This window comes from Nyctereutes procyonoides, unplaced genomic scaffold (assembly GCF_905146905.1).
Source record: "Nyctereutes procyonoides isolate TBG_1078 unplaced genomic scaffold, NYPRO_anot_genome, whole genome shotgun sequence".
Lineage (NCBI taxonomy): Eukaryota > Metazoa > Chordata > Mammalia > Carnivora > Canidae > Nyctereutes > Nyctereutes procyonoides.
In genome coordinates this window covers 25,106,138-25,123,806 of record NW_026575020.1, presented here as the reverse complement: position 1 = coordinate 25,123,806, position 17,669 = coordinate 25,106,138, and the positions used below count along the sequence as shown (strand labels likewise).

The following is a 17,669-nucleotide window of genomic DNA, read 5'->3' as shown; positions in this document are numbered from 1 at the left end:
AGGTCAAACCCCCAGTGAAGTTGCTACAGCCTATGAACCTCTCCTGAGCACCTGATATGCTACAGTTTGTATTTACTCATTCAGGGTAAGATCTCCCATTCTAGACTCTGAGCTCTGAGCCAGCAAGGACAGTGTCTGTTTCACTCACCTCTGTACCCCTAGCACTTAGGACAGTGGATACTTCATAAATATTTGTCTAGTGAATTAGTTAATAAGTGACCAGCCCTGCCCTCACTTATTCCAAGCGGCATATCCTCCACAGACTGAGCCAGGGGATAGAATGTAGGCACAGGTCCCCTGCAGGTGAACCCAGGACACAGGCCAGAGGTTCAGGGAGCCTGAGGTCCCCCCACAACCTACCCCTGCCAAGGCCCACCAGCACCTATGCCTACCTGCTCTGCCTTGTTAATATATCTTGGTATCACCATGAACTACCTGCAAATCACTCAGCCTCCCAGGGCCTCAGTGTCCTCCTCTGTACAATAGGAACAATGACACTGCCTACTCAATTATCCTCTCACATTATTCAAAGCAACCCCCCAATTTGTCTCTGTCATTAAAAAAAAAGGTATGGAGCATTCTTTTGTCCCCCAGCTATGGCTTGACCCAGAGTGAGTACTGTTTGGGACAGGGGTATGAGGTCAATCTGGGTGGCTATTCATGCTTCCACCACCCTCATCCTGCCCTAGTTCTCAGAAGTGGGAGGAGTGGCCCAGGATTCTCTTGGGTAGAGGGACTCTTCCTGACCTTTTGGTCAGTGGCACCTCCTCCTTCTTTGTCCTGTGCATAAGTAGTCTCGCATCTATTGACCAAGATTCCAGGGCAGACCACCCAGGCAAGAAGTCAGTTGAACATCCTAATTGGTTCCACATAGCAAAGAACTAAGATGCCTTTGAGGACACCTGGGAAGCTTTGTTCTTCCCACCCCCACACTCCAGCTGACTATAGCTTCCTGAGGCCCAGCTGCCCGGGGCAGCCTCAGGATACACATTAGGCTTTCTCCTCCTTTCTCAGGGGCTCAGCCTCTCTGGTGACCCACTCCCTCATCACATGGCCATCATCCTGGGACCAGGACCCTCGCTCTACGGCCACACCACCATTAACCCAATGCCTCTGGACAGATGTATTTTATGTAAGTTCAAGCACTAGAAATATTGAGTTCAGGGAATTTTATTTCTAGAGCCCTCTATATTTCTCTGGGATTATCACCTGTCTTTGTTCCCTCCCTCTGCTGGTTATTATCTTTGGACCCTTTCCAAGTCAAGCCACCTTGATTGCTTGGGGAGAAGGCCGCCAGCATCCTCCCACAGTATCTGTGGGTCTGGTAAGAGTGACCTCAAGGGACCCTTTCTTCTTCCTTCAGTATAAGTCTGCAGGTGGCCACTCTGCCCAGGCAGCCTTGGCTTTTGGGAGCTGGCTTCACCAAGGGACTCTCCAAGTGCCAGGGAACACTGAGGTGATGGTGGAAGGGGAGGCCTTCTCCCCAAGTTAGGGAGGACAATGCTCAGGGTGAGCCTCAGGGTACGTAGGGGAGGGAGAAGGCCAGCTGTTCTCTTTTCTACACTGTGCCAACCTAGCCTGACACCAAATTAATAGCATTCAAATGAGATACAAAACATTATGCAAATCTAGAGAAGGCTGCTCTCATCGGGCCTTTGGGCTGTTGGAAGACCAACACTTTAAGCCCTTTCCTGGAGGACCCCACAGACTCCCTTCAACCTCAGCCTTCATCCCTTCAGCACCAGCTGGTGTGAAGATTCCAAAGAGACTTCCGTGACCCTCTCAAGGTCCTCTGATTCATGTGCCTCCCCTGGTATCACCTCTCAAGCACTCAGGGCCGCCTCTATCCTGAAATGGTGCAGAAGCAGCTAGAGAACTTGGCATAGCCTCCCTCTGAATACCAGGATTCTGGATCCCCACTCATTAGCAGTATATGCAAAATAGATGCAGGGTTTTGTGGGGTTTTTTGTGGGTTTTTTTTTTTTGCATCTATTTAATTGTCCATTAAAACGGCCCCACGCCCATCACCTCTGCACAGGCCCAGGCTTCCAAATTGCCAACCCCTGCTGCCTGCAAGCACCATGTGGTTCCTATGCCTGGTAATTGCCATGGTGTTTGTTGAGCTGTATTTGCATTTGATTGTCATTTAACTTTCCATCTTTCTCCTTCAATCAAAATCCGGGTTGGGCTTTTGCAATTGATTATTCATTTTATTTTCAGCCCCTTGGTGGGTTTTCAAAGAGTTTCCTTTATTAGTCCCACAAACTTGAACCCTGGGACTTCTCCTGTCACATGGAGTGGGGAGGCTTCCTCCCACTCATCCCAGGGCTCCTGCGTGAAAATAATCTAGCCAACATTGTGGATTTTAAGTCCTATTCCCAGTCTCTCCGTCCCAGCACCTGCCTCATTTCTGTCCAGCCAGTGCCATTAAACATTTATGGAGCTGTAGAGGATCAAAGGCCTTGGCTGGGGGTGATGGACACGCTAGAGGCCTTGGTTTAGAGATGGAAAGCAGCTCACATCAAGCCACTTTATGCTACTGTCTCCATCCACCCTGGGGTCTTGCTACAGCTGATGTCCTCCTGCCCCTGGTGCGGATGCAAATGCCTAGATGCCAGGACTCCCCATTTACCAGGGTAGGGACCTCCTCCTACCCCTAAATTCAAAGGGTTGACTTTGAGTACTCCAGAAAGCCTGACTGAAGTATAGTATCCCAGATTGTTCAAGCTGATGCCAGGTCCGGGAGTCCCTCTGCAGAGTGGGGGAGGTGAATAGGCAGCTCTGTGCCCCTGGGAATCTCTAGAGTCAGGTGGCAGTCTTTTGCCCCTGCTTCCCTAGAACTCCAAAACTCCCTTGGCTCCACAGAAGATGTAGCTCTGGTTTGAGAGCTATCTTGGAGGAGGCTCATTTTCTTCTTCTCTTGCTCAGAAAGCAAGTGTCATCCAGGTTGAAGGCAGAGACTTCAAAATAAGTCACCAGTGTGCCTGTGATCCTGCAAATTGATGGGCTGTTTGGAAGCAGGAAAGTGAAGCTGGCTTCTCCAGGGATATGGGCTAGTTGTCTGGCACTGCCTGGGCAGAGACTGCAAAGGTCCTTGGGTTTGGAAAGCCCCACTTCCCTCCCTCAGGCCCTCAATCCTAATGCAGCCATTGTAACCCAGACCCCACCCACCAACCTTCTGAGTCAGCAGAGAACTCTTCTCAGTTACTACCACTTGCTATAGTGTTTGAAAACCCACCTTAACAATTCCAGACTCCCTTGTTTAGGTGAGATATCTTTGTGATGGGATAAATCCTTCTGTATAGTTACCAAGGATGTACTGCAGCTCAAATGACCACAAAGTCCAGCCACAAGTCTACTCCCATCCTTCCTCTTTTTTTTTAAGATTATTTTTTATTTTTTTTTAAGATTTTTATTTATTTATTCATAGAGACACAAAGACAGAGAGGCGCAGACACACACAGGCAGAGGGGGAAACAAGCTCCATGCAGACAGCCTGACGTGGGACTTGATCCTGGATCTTCAGGATCACGCCCTGGGCTGCAGGCGACGCTAAACCGCTGCGCCACGGGGACTGCCCCCATCCTTCCTCTTAAACCTCTGTAAGGACTTCCTGTTCCACCAGAGCCAGTCTTCTCACTGACCCCAAACTATCTTGCCTTTTCCACCACCTTACCTTTGCATATGCCACTCCCCCAACTTTGGATGCCCTCCCTCTCCCTTTCCACTGACTGAAACCTAAAAATTATTTAAGACTTGGTTTTGGGATCCCTGGGTGGCGCAGCGGTTTGGCGCCTGCCTTTGGCCCAGGGCGTGATCCTGGAGACCCGGGTTCGAATCCCACGTCGGGCTCCCGGTGCATGGAGCCTGCTTCTCCCTCTGCCTGTGTCTCTGCCTCTCTCTCTCTGTGACTATCATAAATAAATAAATAAAAATTAAAAAAAAGACTTGGTTTCAATCCACTTGCCTGCTGTGTGAAGCATTCAGTGACACCCCCCCTTGTGCCCCCAAAAGGAGCAATTATCCCCTTCTCCACTATCTCACAGCACTATTTTGGCACCAGTAACCTGCCTTGGGCTTTAGACATTCCTTCCTCACCCCTCTACCTCCACTACTGCTGCATCATTTATTCACAAATATTTATTAAGCACCTTTGCAGAGTTGACAGATAATGAGGAAAACAATTAGGCAATTATGTAGACAAGGGTCATCTGGATCTAAAGAGCCAGGTGGAGGGCACAGAAAATGGGAGAAATGAGACAAGTGAAGGGAGACTTGCAAGGCTGCCACTTCCAAATGTGTATATGACTTAAGTACACTATAAGCCTACAGCATAGAGCTGAATACCCCCTCGGGCATCTTATTGTCCTCAGTTTGTGGGTGATGCTGAGCTCTGGGTAGACTGAGTCACTTAGAGGACATAGACAGGGTGCTTCCCTGTCTGGCCCAGTTCCCTAACTGGGAACCCATTGCACAGAGGCCACGTTGACCATCTTCAGGAGGGAGAGACAACCCTGGAGCATTATTATTCCCATCATGCACTACAAACCCATCCTCTGAGCTCAAGGCAGAGTGCTGCATTCTGGGACTTGTAGTCTCCATTGGACCCACCCCCACCCTCCTGAATGCCTATCTTAGTTCAGACAATAGGGAAGGAAACATAGCAAGTTCTTGAGTGGCTCTATTTACCCTCCCTCTTGTGAGTAGTGCCCAGCCCAGCTTCCAGGAGACAAGCCTGCCACCACCCTCCAAAACCCCATGAATCATCCTGTCATACAATGTTCATCCCTGGGTCATGATTCACCCTCCTTTTGCCAAGCTGAGTCCAGAGGAACTAGAAATCAAGGAGGTCAGGAATACTTTTAAAGAGGAAAGGAGGATTCTCATACCACTTGCCAGCATTTCCCCAAACTTCTCTCTGCCATAGAACCTACCACTTCCCTCCTCTGCTGACAACTTTTTCTCCCCTCTGCATCTTTCCTGGCTTCCTCTCCTCATCTCTGATTCTTTTGTAAACTCCCCTTCTTCTGCCAATCTTCTGCTACTGCCCTCTTTTTTCTCAGCTTCTTGAAAGGACTGTCCAGAAATCCTCTCTCAGTGACTCCCTCAGATAATTCCACCTGCCTGATGCCTGGGATTCTTTAGGGTGGTGATTCAGTTCAAGGAGACTCCCCAGAGCTCACCGGAAGAGGATCTGGAAAGAATCTGAGGAGCTGAGCTGGAAGACTGTGGAGGCAGTAAGGATCAAAAGACCCTCTGAGGAATGAGACTTAAGAGTAGAAGTCTTGCCATCTGCTTCCAGGATGAAGTCAGGAAGGGCACTGGACAATGACTAGGGTCTGAAAGCTTTGAGGAAGAGCCAAGTTCATGTGAGAAGCACTAATCAAAAAGCTGTCCTTCTCCCTAGGTGCCACAGGGAGTTCAACCCTCTTCTTCCTCTATAGGAAATATCATCAGTCACAGGGTCATGTCCCATTGTGTCCACTGAGGCTTTTCAAGTGAGCCTATATCTATGAAGCCAGAATCTCCTAGGTCTAAACATCAGTCTCAGGGATGACACAACTATGAGTGCTCTTTCTGCTGCCCTATGACTCATTGGAGTTCCTGAGCCCAAGTAGAGCCATGGACGTTTATTTTTCCATGTCCTTGAAATGGTACAGCCTCCCTGGCTATTCCCCTGGTCCTCCTTCAAGTCTCCATCTAAAATATCCTAGGGAAATGCTCCCATCCTCCATACCTGTCCCCTTTTCTCCACCAGTTCCAGGAACCTGGGTAGAGCTAGGCATGAAGGGTCTGGTCTCACTGGCTGTCACTTTTATTTTTCTGGTCCTGTGTGTGTGCTGCGGGGCTGCCCAGGGTGGGGGGTATTGCCAAGACAGAGTCCTAGAGACCCTGGGCTGCAAGGGGATCCAGGATACTACCTTCAACTGCCCACAGATTGGCCCAAGTTGCCTCCTGCGAAGACTGTCTTCCCAGGACGTGAATACCACTGGCTTTTAACTATAATATCAGGATAATTAAGCTTTTCTGTGAGCACAGTTTGCTGCTGATGCAGCTGCCTGGAGCCCTGGCATTTATTGAGCGCAAAGTAATAATTTATTGTCCTTTGTACGCACAAAAGCCATCTTCATTATCCGCCCAAGACGGAGCTGCCACAAGGGCACGCGGGTCTCGCCAGCTGCCTCACTGGAGAATGTCTTCTCAGGTCACCCTTGATGCCCTCAGGTACCAGGATGGGGTGGAGTGAGGTGGCGAGAGGGTTGCTCTCCTGGAGAATCAGGTGAGAACCTCACCTCCTTGACAGGCTGCTAATAGGGGAGAGGGTGGCAGCTTGGCTGGGCGTGGGCAGCCGGGAAGGGAGGGGGCCGTGTGCCCACACTAGCAGGGCAGTTCTTCCCCAGAGCTGGCGGCGGCGCGGGAGCCTGTGCTCCCGCCGCTGGGTCTTCTGCGCCTTTGCTTGAGACTTTACGGTAAACCGCTCCTCCCGCGCCCCCGCCCGCAGCCCCGCGCGGCTATCCCCGGCGCCGACGCCAGGCGCTGGCCGTGGTGCTGATTCTGTCAGGCGCTGGCGGCGGCGGCGGCGGCGGCGGCGGCGGCGGCGGCGGCGGCGGCGGCGGCGGCGGCGGCGGCGGCCCCGCTCCCTCTACCCGGCAAGACCCCGCTCCGTCCCCCGCGCCTACGCCCCGCTGTGCCCCCCGCTTCCCCGCCGTGGCTCCGACCCGGGGCGCGGCCACAACCGGCACCATGCGCTCGGTAGCCCTGCTGCTCCTGCCCTCGCTGCTGGAGCTCCTGGCTCACGGTAAGGGACCCCGGCGTCCGGCGGCAGGACGGGGGCGGGGGCGGGGTCCCGAGGGTGGGAAGAGAGGGCAGTACCGCCGCGCAGCCCCGTGCATCTGGCTGCCCCGCGCAAGCACCGCGCTCCGCCGGCTGCGCTGGCCCCCGCGCCGGCCGAGCCGGGCGGGGCGCGGGCTCCACCGGCGGGAAGCTGCCGCGGATCCCGCCATTCGCGCCCGGCCAAGACCTCGCCTTTAATCATCTCCCCGGATCTAATGGTATTTCTGTGCTGCAATTCATCACGCCACCCCCTCCCCGCACACACTCACGCGCTCACCCGCGCGCTACCTCGCCACACTCCAGGCGTCTAGCAGCGCCGGGGCGCGTGCAGGAGCGAGGAGAGGGCAAGGGGCAGTCAGTCAGGATGGTCCTGCTGGCCGTCCGCGGTCCCGCCTTCCCTGCTGCCGCCAAACTTCGTTTGACTTTGCTGCGGGTTCCCGGGCGCCTCTGTCCCTCGCTGCGGAGGGATCGAGCCGGATGGCGGCGGGACCCGGGACTGGGACGTCGTTCACCTCCCTCCGCTTCGCGCTGCCACGCCGGAGTCGGAACCTGGAATACAATTCCAGGGAGAAATTCCGGGACCCGGGGACCCATATTCGGCTGCTCGCTCTGATCGCAGCAACTGAGGTCCTGGGCTAGGAACTCCGTCCCCCACCCCATCCCAAAGTCCTTTCCTTGCACTCTCCCCCTTGCACATTCCCAGAGCTCTTCTCCCTCCGGGCCTGCGGTCCTGCCCGGCCCCAGCCCACCCCACGGCAGCAGACTCATCGCGGGAGGACTGGCACCCACCCCTGCTGCCCCTGGTCCTCCGTTCACAGTCCGGGACTCCAACTTCATTGGTCCCGGGTCGAGGGAAGCTTGGCCGTGGAGTGAGCAGCCAGGGAGTGTTGGGGAGAGGATGAGGGCTCTGTGCCTCGGGGGAAGGAAGGTTTCCAAGTCTCCACGGGACCTGCCGCCCAGGCTCAAACAAGCATTCATCAAAGCTACGGACGCGCCCAGGTCTTTCTTCTACAGCAGCCCACCCGATTTTTGGGTTCACGGGGATCTTGCTTGGAGTTGGGACCCACCGGCCCTCAAAGTATATGGTTCATAGCTTCTGATGTGGAGTGGGGAGAAGGTGGAAGTTTCTAACCTCCTCGGATCTTTTCAGGCCACGTCGGAGGTCAGGGCAGCGGGGCCAGGACCAGGCTGGGCCCCTGGACGGCATTTTTCTGCGTTCCCAGGGACATGGAAGCTGCTCTCTGAGCCTCTGGCTCTTGTCTCTCGGCGCCCAGTGTCCTTCCCCGCCCCCTGGCTGCCCATGACTGGTCCTCCCTTGGCTCCCAGAACTCAGAACCTAGTGTTCACGTTCAGGGGCAGCAGGGGGGTGGAGGGTTGTCGCAAAAACCCCACCCTGCTGAGGGCAGGGAGAGGAGGGGAGAAGCCTGTATCTTGGCCCAACCATCCAAGGATGTCCCTGGGAGTTCGGCACCTATCTTGCAGTCTGGCCATGTCTTGCTCTGGACACCTCCCCTGGGGCTCACTGCCTATGTCTGAAGACTCGGTGTGTGGGTGTGTGGGTCTGAGTGTGAATGTGTGAATCAGGGCCCAGTGTGTCTGGATTAACAGATCCAAGTGTGTCTGCACTCAGGAGATCTGGATGTTGGGTGAGGGCTCAGCAGCGAGCCAGTGTGAGGAGTGTGTAAGGCCGAGAGTGTGCCGCACAGCCTCTGCCAGAGAGCTCCCTGCAGGGCTAAAGTGAGACTGCGGGTCTCCAGGAGGATGGCTGGTGTGGATGAGTTGGAGGATCCCCACTGGAGGTATGGGTGCAACAGTTGGGAGGAATCTGTCCATTCTGTGGCCAAGAGCCTGTGTGCCCCCAGTCAGGGTCCCTAGACACACCTAGACCTCTCTAATGTCCATGGGGCCACTTGCCCAAGGGGTATATGTTGTAGTAGTTCACCTGCTGGGCAAGACCTTTATTTTCTCTCCCCAAGGGAGAAGAGGAAGCAGCCCTGCAGTGCCAGGCATGAGGAAAGAGGACCTGGACCAGGGCTAGCCCTGGCATGTCCTTCTATCTCAGTGGAGATTCAAGGTCCTAGTTGGGGTAATGAGTTTCTTCATTGAGAGGCAGTGCATTCAGCCATCTTGGCACTCCTGGGGGCTCCAGCCATGAGAAGGCAGGCCTCGAGCCAGACTTTGAAGCCCAGGTGGCTGAGCACGAGGCCTTGTGGCCTTGAAACTGCTCCCCACCCACCCAAAGCTTGGCTCACACATAGATTGAGGGACACAGCTCTAGGCAGCCCGTGAGATGTTCCTGGGTGCACTCAGAAGTAGCTGAAGGGCCCCAGAGGTCGGAGGCCTTGGAAGGGGGATAAGAGTGAGATCACCCTGGGCCTGGCTCAACCCCTATCCAACTGTGGGGTGGGGAGGATGTGTAGAGATTGGTCTCTGGCTTGAGGGGCGCTGTGGGCCACTGTGATCCTCCAGACCAGAGGGCCAGTGCCCCAGCAATCCTGCCACAGTGGGGGAGGAAAGCCATTGGGGTGGCATGTGTCTAGGCCTGCTGTGTCAGTTTAATGATTTTTAATGAGCAATTACCTTTAGTCATTCTCCTAATTTCTGAATATCAATAAAGTTAATTAAACTCTGCGTGTGTGAATGTGGCCTGGGGAGATTGTGAAGGTGGAGACTGGGGTGGGGTTGAGTTTCCTGGGGCAGAGGCTGCCTTCCTGGCCCTGTGACCTTGGACCCAATGCTTCCAGTCTCTAAATTCTGATGGAGTGTGTGGCAGGAAGAAGGAGGGAGGGGACTGCAAGTAGGGGCTGCTCAGTCTCCCAAGAATTAGGGGATGGTGTCTGGGAGGCAAGGCTTGTAGGAGGAAGAAGAGAACGGGGGCTTGGCCTCCAGGAGTCTCAGTGCTGAAAGGGTTAACAAACCAGGGCTGCCTTAACCTAAAATGGTAATTGCTGCTTCCCTCAGACTCAGTGGGAGGTGCGGGATTCTAACAGAACATTTCAGAGTCAGGGGGCTGCAGCGAAGCGCAAGCCAGGTCCTGCTCCCTGCCTCGAAGTCTGGCACTTGGGGGTCAGGAAGTGGCCACTGGGGATAAGGCCCCTTGGGAGGCAGTCTAGATTTCACTCAGAACCCCAGAGGTAGACTTGGCAGACAAGAGGCTCCCCTAGGCTTCTGAGGAGACTAGAGGACCCAGAGATTGCCATGGATGGGAGGGGAAGTCCAGGTTGGCTTCTTGCCCCTCATGGGTCTAAGCTCATCAGGCTTGGCAGGCCTTGGCGGCCATCCCAGCCTCCTCAGCAGGGTGGCAGCTTAAAATGCCTTGGGGACAATAATAGGGAGTGAGGCGACACAGGGGCTGGGCTTAATTAGATCTTTCGTGCCCCCCCCCACCTTGGTTGCCTGAATGGTGGGAGGGCTTCAGAAAGTCGGCTTTTGTGAGCCCCTCCTTCCACCCAGACAGGGGCGACCAAGCCCATCAGCCTGCCTCCACTATGTCCCCATCCCTCCTCTGGGGGCCCGCAGGTGCTGGCTGGTCTCAGCTCAGGGATGTTGCGCCCCCGCCTGGGCAGAAATGTCAGAGCTGTGTACCCCGCCCCCAAACAAGAAAGATGTGAGGAAAGGCCTAGAGGTAAGGATTACTTTTGTGAAGGAACCTCTTGGCCCTGAAGGCTAAGAGCCCAGGCTCCCCTGTGTGGCCTCAGGCATGCCTCTGCCCTCTCTAAGTCTCCGCTTTCTGAAGCATTCAATGTAAAGTTGCACCAAACTGATGGTTGCCAAGCCTGGGAGTACATTGTGCCTCCAAGGGCTTGTCAAGTCAGGCAGATTTCTGGGTCCGGGCCTCCAAGGGCTTGTCAAGTCAGGCAGATTTCTGGGTCCCCAGCTTTCTGGCTTGATCTGAAGGAGAAAGAGCCAAGATCTATATGTAAGAGTTGGGGAGACGATGCTGCTAGCCATGGTCAGCAGCTGGGAGGTAAGGGAAAGGCCCATCCCAGACTAATTCCAGCAGGAAGCACCTGATCCAGGAAGCCCACTCGCCCAGCCAGACCATTCAATTTGCCAAACTATCCATGTCCTCAACAGCTCCTGGGCTCTTACCATTCCTTCTGCCTGAAATTCTTTTCCCCTCCTGGGCCAATCTCATTCCATCTCATGCTTTGGGTCTAGCTGTGGTTGACACTTCATGCAATTCTTCAGTATATATTTATGATTCTTCAGGGGAAGCTTCACCTGACCTCCAGCCCGTGTCAGGGGACTCTTGGCCTTCCACCATCCCCTGGTTTCCCTCATTAAGGTATCTATCTTGTTGAGTCACGAGTGCCTGGCTGCTTGATGCTTCTCTCCAGGAGCAAAACTGAACTGAGAAAGGAGACAGCCAAGTCTGTTTTGCTGAGCCCCTCTATGTTGGGGCAGTTCCAGAATTCCTATCTGGAAGAAGTTTAGGGTCAGAAAGGAGAGATTGGTGCATGGCAGCTGAGACTGTGTCTTGAGGCTGAGTTTGCGTAGCAAGCACACTATTTTTACATAGATTGTATGTTAGGATTTTTTCCTTTTCCTAAGAGTTGGCCAATTATCCCCACTGTAAATTATAGCCTTTACTTCGTCTTTTCCTTCCACAAATTATGCTGTCACATCGTCAGCGTGAGGTGGCTTGAGGGTGGGATGCTGATGGCCATTCTGAGAAAGCTAAAGCCTCTCTCCAGCCACCCCTTAGTGCCATTACTGCTTGTGTCCCCAGTGGCACAGAGCCTAGCACACGACAGATATTAAATGCATATTGAATAGATTCATGAGAGTTGCACGTGTGGACAGTGGTGGAGTTAAGCCCGGAACCCAGTCTTCTTGACTCCCTCCCATGGCACCTGCCTACCACGTCTGCTGGCTGAGAGAGGAGCCCTATTTGAAATTAAGGACGGAAGTAAGGGAGGGACAAACCCATTTCATCTGGCTTCTCATCATAGCCCCCTCCTCCATCTCAGCTTCAGCCATCTTTACAAAGCTTAGAGGGACCAACATGAAGCCTTGGGAGCAGCCCTGAGTTTAACATACCCTTGAATGGAAAAGTGGGGACCCTGGGCATCATCCAAGATCATAATAATTCATGTCCACAAAGCCTTCGCATCTCCTGAAACAACAGTCCCTGGAGAACCTATATTCACAATTCACTCATTCACTTCACAAACATGTACTGAGGTATGAGGCCTAGCCCAGAACCCTCAGACCAAGCCCTTCACATGCTTTTTCTATTTAATACAAGAGACTAGCTATCTCCACTTTACAGATGGGAAAACTGAGCTTCAGAGAGATTAAGTCACTGACCCTGGACTTCACAGCCAATAAGTAGGCAGGCTACTCCAAAATGCCTGCCTATTTTGCAAAGCCTGTCTACAGACAGCACTGTGTCTGCTCCCCAAGCCAGAGGCAAAGCTTTAGTACAGGCACATGGGAACCCAGGACACTATCACTATTATCATCACTATAATAACAATACTAGCAAGCATTTGTTAGGTACCAACTACGTGCCAGGCACTGTACTAAATGCTTTCCATACTCTTTTTTTTTTTTAAAGATTTTTATTTATTTATTCATGAGAGACACACACACAGAGAGAGGTAGAGACACAGGCAGAGGGAGAAGCAGGCTCCATGCAGGGAGCCCGATGCAGGACTCAATCCCGGGACTCCAGGATCATGCCCTGGGCTGAAGGCAGGCACTAAACTGCTGAGCCACCCAGGGATCCCCACTTTCCATACTCTAGATAGAAGCTACTATCTGCATTTTATAGGTCAAGTTCAAGCCCATGTTGTCACGGAGACCCATAAATGGCACCTTTCTTCTGGCCCATTTCTGATGATGACAGTGACTTATCTTCCTGATATCTACCCTCAGTCCTCACTGCTGTAGATTAGGGACATTTTATCTTGCTCAGTTCTTAGTGGCAAGGAATAAAACATTCTCTGACACTGGGAGACCAGGACAGAGTATGAAGCTGGGAGTCAAGTGAATCCTGGTCTTGGCTCAAAAGTCAGTGACCTTGAGTGACTCATTCTTCCAGCATTTGGGAATGAGAAGACCTTGTCATTCCTTGTTGGATGAGAAGACCAGTCAATCCTGTCTTGGCCTCTGGGCTGCCCCACCCTACCCCCAAGTACCCCCTGCTGAGGCCCGGTACCACCACCATCCCACAACCCCCAGGCAGGAAAGCCCAAACTTGCCTGAAGCTCAACTCATCTCCTAGACAGGGCCAGGTGCCAAGCCTGCCCCAGCTTCCCTCCACCTGCCTACCTGCCACCCAGCTGCCAGCCCTGGGAAGGAAGATCGATGCTGCAGCCGCCAGCAGTGTTGTTGGTCATCGATTGTTGAGATTTCTCAGCGGGCTCTGGAGCAAACAAACCTGCCGCTTCTTCAACAACAATCCTGGTCTCCAGCTACAAAGTCTGCAGCCTTGCTGGCAGGCAGGCTGGTGGGAAGGGGAGGGGGTGAGAGGTCCTGGCTGGGCCCAGCAGGGATAAGGGACTCTGCCAGGAGATGAGAAGAAACTGAGTGGTCATGGGAAGGGAGGCAACAGAGAGACCAGGCCAAGATGCTAGGGTGAACCCTAAATCCACGCATGCATTGTTTGGACCAACCTCTGAGTATTTGCTCAGCCATTTTTCCATTTCTGGAATGCCATCCTGTGTCCCTCTGCTTATTTCAGTTCTCTCACCCTCTCTTTTCCTGATCAGCCCAGAGGGCTCTCTGTCCTCTAAAAGCTAAATGCCTCCCCTTAGAAACTTAGCCTGACAATCCTTCATCCACTCATCCATTCTCCATTCAACAACCCTTTATTCAGCCCCTATCAGGTGCTTTGATAGGTAAAAATACAACATAATCATCATCCTAAAGGAACCCAGTTTGGAGAGGGAGATGCCTTCTAATAAGCTCAATTCTGACTGCCTCCAAAGTTAGACCTGGACCCTCTTGATTTTAATTAAATGAGATACAAATGAGATGCCAAACAGCATCTACGTATGTGATCCAACCCCTTGGTCTTTGAAAGCACAGGAGATTCCTAGCCAGGGATTGCTCTGGGTCAGTTTCTTGTCTGAGGCTAGAGGGCTCACCTTTTTGGTCTTTGGGGGTCCAGTAAGCCTCTGGAATCCCTGGGCCAGGGCAGCTCCGGAGGCGCAGCGGTTTAGTGCCGCCTGCAACCCAGGGCGTGATCCTGGAGACCCAGGATCGAGTCCCATGTTGGGCTCCCTGCATGGAGCCTGCTTCTCCCTCTGCCTGTGTCTCTGCGTCTCTCTCTCTCTGTCTCTATGAATGAATAAATAAAAAATCTTAAAAAAAAAAAAGGAATCCCTGGGCCAGGCCATTGTGGTGCCCTCCATCATAACTTTTCCCATCTTTGCTGTGACTAGGTGTCCCTAACCCCCAAACAGAGCAGTTGCAGGGCCGCTCCTGGCAACAAATCCAGTTCTGTGCTGCAGAATGCAAGCAGTGGGTCTCTTCCTGCCCCGGCCCCACCTCATGCAGTCTCTAGGGTCTGCCCGGCCCACCTCATGCAGATTCTAGGGTCCAGAATCTTGACACCCTGGCATCAACCTCACCATCTCCTTGGTCCCCCACTCATTCCCTCCCCACAGGCTCCTCTCTCTACCCCCAGGACCCTCCTCCCTGCTGGTCATTGGGCTGGAAGGACAGACAGGATAGGCCCTATGAAAATTGCCTAAACCACTGAGCACTCCTTCTACACAGATGCTCATTTGCATGTTGTTTTATCCCCCTTTGCATTCTTGTTCCTTATTAACGTCACAGAAGCAGACCCTGCCTCTCCCCACTCCTAGACCAGATCCCTCCACCCCACCCCCCACAGCTTTCCCTCCCTGCCAGCCCAGCAGCTGAGCACCAAGTCCTTTGTCCCCCAGGCAGCCACCTGCTGAGTGTCTGGCCTGGGTCCCATTAACCAGCAGGTGCCTAGGGAGTCCCAGAGTCTGAGAGGGGGGCTATAGGGCAGTGTGGAGAGCCAACTCGTGCCTCAGGGAAGAGGGGGCATCAGCTAAGGAAGAATAGAAGAGTGTTCATCAGGGAACCAGGACCTCCAGGACTTAAACCCAGTCCTGGCTCTTGCTGGCTGGCTGAGCTTGTGCAAATCATGTCCCTTTCCTGTGCCTCAGTCTCCTTGGGGATTCATGCTGCCCATCCTACCTCTTTCATTGAACAGCATCGAGATCAAAGGAAATCAGAGGGGGTGGTGATGGAAGGAAACCAAAAGCCTCACTTGGGATGGTGGTCCTTCAATAGCCAGAGCTGTCTAGTACCAAGAGGGGCTGATTTTCAGATTGTCAGTGAAGAGCCCAGTGCTGAACTATCGAAGGCAGGGATGGAGAGTGAGCACCAGCTGTACAGTAGGTATGAAGGTTAGCAGTACAGAGGTATGATGGTTGGATTCAGGGTGCTTCTAAGGGCCTTTGACCCTTGCTTGTTGCTCCCATGGACACTGTCTTAGACGTCATTTACATTTAGCAAGGGGATGTGTTAGTGATTTGAAACATCTGGTCTGGCAGCTGGCAGGTCTCCTCCTGTCATGAGGCCCTATTTTCTGGCTGGTTAGAGGAAATGGGGGAAAGAGAGTCACCTTCTTTTGAGGACAGAAGAGCCTCTGGCATCTCCAGACAAATGCATGAAGGTGGGATGAAACAAGGCATGCCTGAGAGAGGTCATTAGAGCATTTATTTATCTAGCCTCCCCTTGTCCCCTTCCCTCATTTCCCATTCACTTCTTGCCCATCCCCTACTAGAGCCCTAGCTGTGCCCAACTGGGTCCAGCCACCTCTATCCCATCTTCCCTTTGGCCTGCCAGTCAGGTCAGGGAAGAGAACTGCTGCTTAGATTGACATGGTATTCCTGAGACTCTAGCCACCTGGGTGGTACCCTGAGTCTGGTCTCTGCTGCACCTGTATCCTTGATGCACCTGTATCCCCAGGGTAGGGAAGGGCCTCAAGCAGACAAGACTAGAGGGGATAGGGAAGGAGGACTTAGCCCTCTCAATTCAAAGCAATCATACACCCAACCTGGCAGGGTCCTTGAAGGTCAAAACAAGGTTGGGACAAGAGGGAAGTCTGAAGGGATGGGGGCTGTGCATCTGGGTCTATCTGGTATTTCTAAGAGTCTTGGGAAGAAAAGTCCCAGATATGCAAAGAGCTCTGTCTGTGTGCATCTCTACCTGGCTTGTCCATTTTTCCCTTGGCGTTCGTATGTCCCTGCATATCTGGGTACTTCTATCCCTGCACCCTTGGGACTGTGGCCCTGAGTGTAGGCATAGCAGATCTCAGCTGAGGGTGGTGTTTCCCCCTCCCTGTAGCTCCCTCCATCCTTTTCCTCCCCAACTTTGGGCTCCATTGACCCCTCGAGGAGACTTATAGCTGGAACTGTTGCTGCTATTTTTGGCAGCTCTGCACCCCTCCCCTCCCCCACTCAGGCTTGCTGGGGAAGTGGGGAGGATAGGCAGAGCCTGGGGAGCCTCACAGTGTAGAATGCTGGGTGGGTAAAGCCCTCTCTCCTCAGTCCTACAAGGCTGTGGAGGCAAGGGGAGCCTGGACTTGTCCATAGGTGCAGGACCTATACTCTGGGGCAGATCAGGCTCCATCCCACCTGCGTGGGCCTGGGAGAAGGTCCCAGGCTGTTCTCTTCCTACCTTCTCCCCAAGTTCCTGAGAGTCCAGGCCCCAGTGACTCTTCCTGAAGCTGTTTGGAAGTAAGGCAGGAGCTCCTAGGTCTTCCCCATAGAAGCTGGAGAGTCAGAGAAGGGCTCAAAGTATCAGGAAGTTCAATGGAGGGAGCACACCTGGATGAGATGACACTCCACCTCTAGGTACCTCTGGTACTATCATGGCACTTCCCAAAGAGGTTTCAGCCCTAGACTCTTGGGACACCTGGGTCCCCACCACTGCCCCAGATGCTCTGGAAACTGGCACCAGCTGGAAGGGGGTAGGCTACAGCAGTCCAAAGGGTATGATCTGGAGGACCGAGCAGGTAGGCAGTTCTGGCTTCCTCAAAGTGGATGCCCTCTAGGCTCCGGATACCCTTGCTTTCTGAGGCCCTTTGTTCCTATATCTGTTTTCATCTGTCTCTTGAGTTTATCAGGGCAGACGTAGCCCCAGGTCAGCTTCGGGGCCCAGCTAGACCACATCCCACAGCTGTCTTGTTCTCTGACTATGGGATGGGGAGGATTAATCAAGTAGTGCAGCTGAATAGGCCAGCAGACCCTGGCACACCATAGGTGCTCAAAAATATTCAATCCCGGGATCCCTGGGTGGCGCAGCGGTTTGGCGCCTGCCTTTGGCCCAGGGCGCGATCCTGGAGACCCAGGATCGAATCCCACGTCGGGCTCCCGGTGCATGGAGCCTGCTTCTCCCTCTGCCTGTGTGTCTGCCTCTCTCTCTCTGTGTGTGACTATCATAAATAAAAAATAAAAAAAAAATTAAAAAAAATAAAAAAAAATATTCAATCCCTCCCTAGGTTCTCTTCTCACACTTCCGTCCTCCACCTCCCTGGTTGTTCACACACACACACACATGCATGCACATACATGCACATATAGATACATTATATGTACTCACACATGTACATACATACACACAGCCTAGCCTTCCAAGTGCTCAGCAAATACTGGCCAACAGATAGAGGTGAGGAGACCAGGGTCCACTGCCATACCAAAGGAAAGTGATAAGTCAAAAGAGCACAGTGCTCCATACTGCCAGTCCCCCACCTTCACCTTTACCACCAACCAAGGGGCTCCAACAGCTCCTGAGTTTGGGTACCACCCATAAAGACAGGACTGTGACTCTCCACCCAACCTACC

General features: G+C 53.2%; 1 protein-coding gene across 4 annotated transcripts in view; it reads left to right on the top strand.

Annotated features, from left to right (window-relative positions):
* Positions 1-6,718: 6,718 nt before the first annotated feature.
* Positions 6,719-17,669, top strand: part of SEZ6 (seizure related 6 homolog) — a 45,448-nt gene continuing 34,497 nt past the window's right edge. For all 4 annotated transcript variants that reach the window (XM_055319719.1, XM_055319708.1, XM_055319699.1 and 1 more), the window contains exon 1: positions 6,719-6,799. In XM_055319719.1, the coding sequence (XP_055175694.1) occupies positions 6,745-6,799 (55 nt within the window). In that variant the 5' untranslated portion in view covers positions 6,719-6,744. The remainder of the gene's footprint in view (positions 6,800-17,669) is intronic.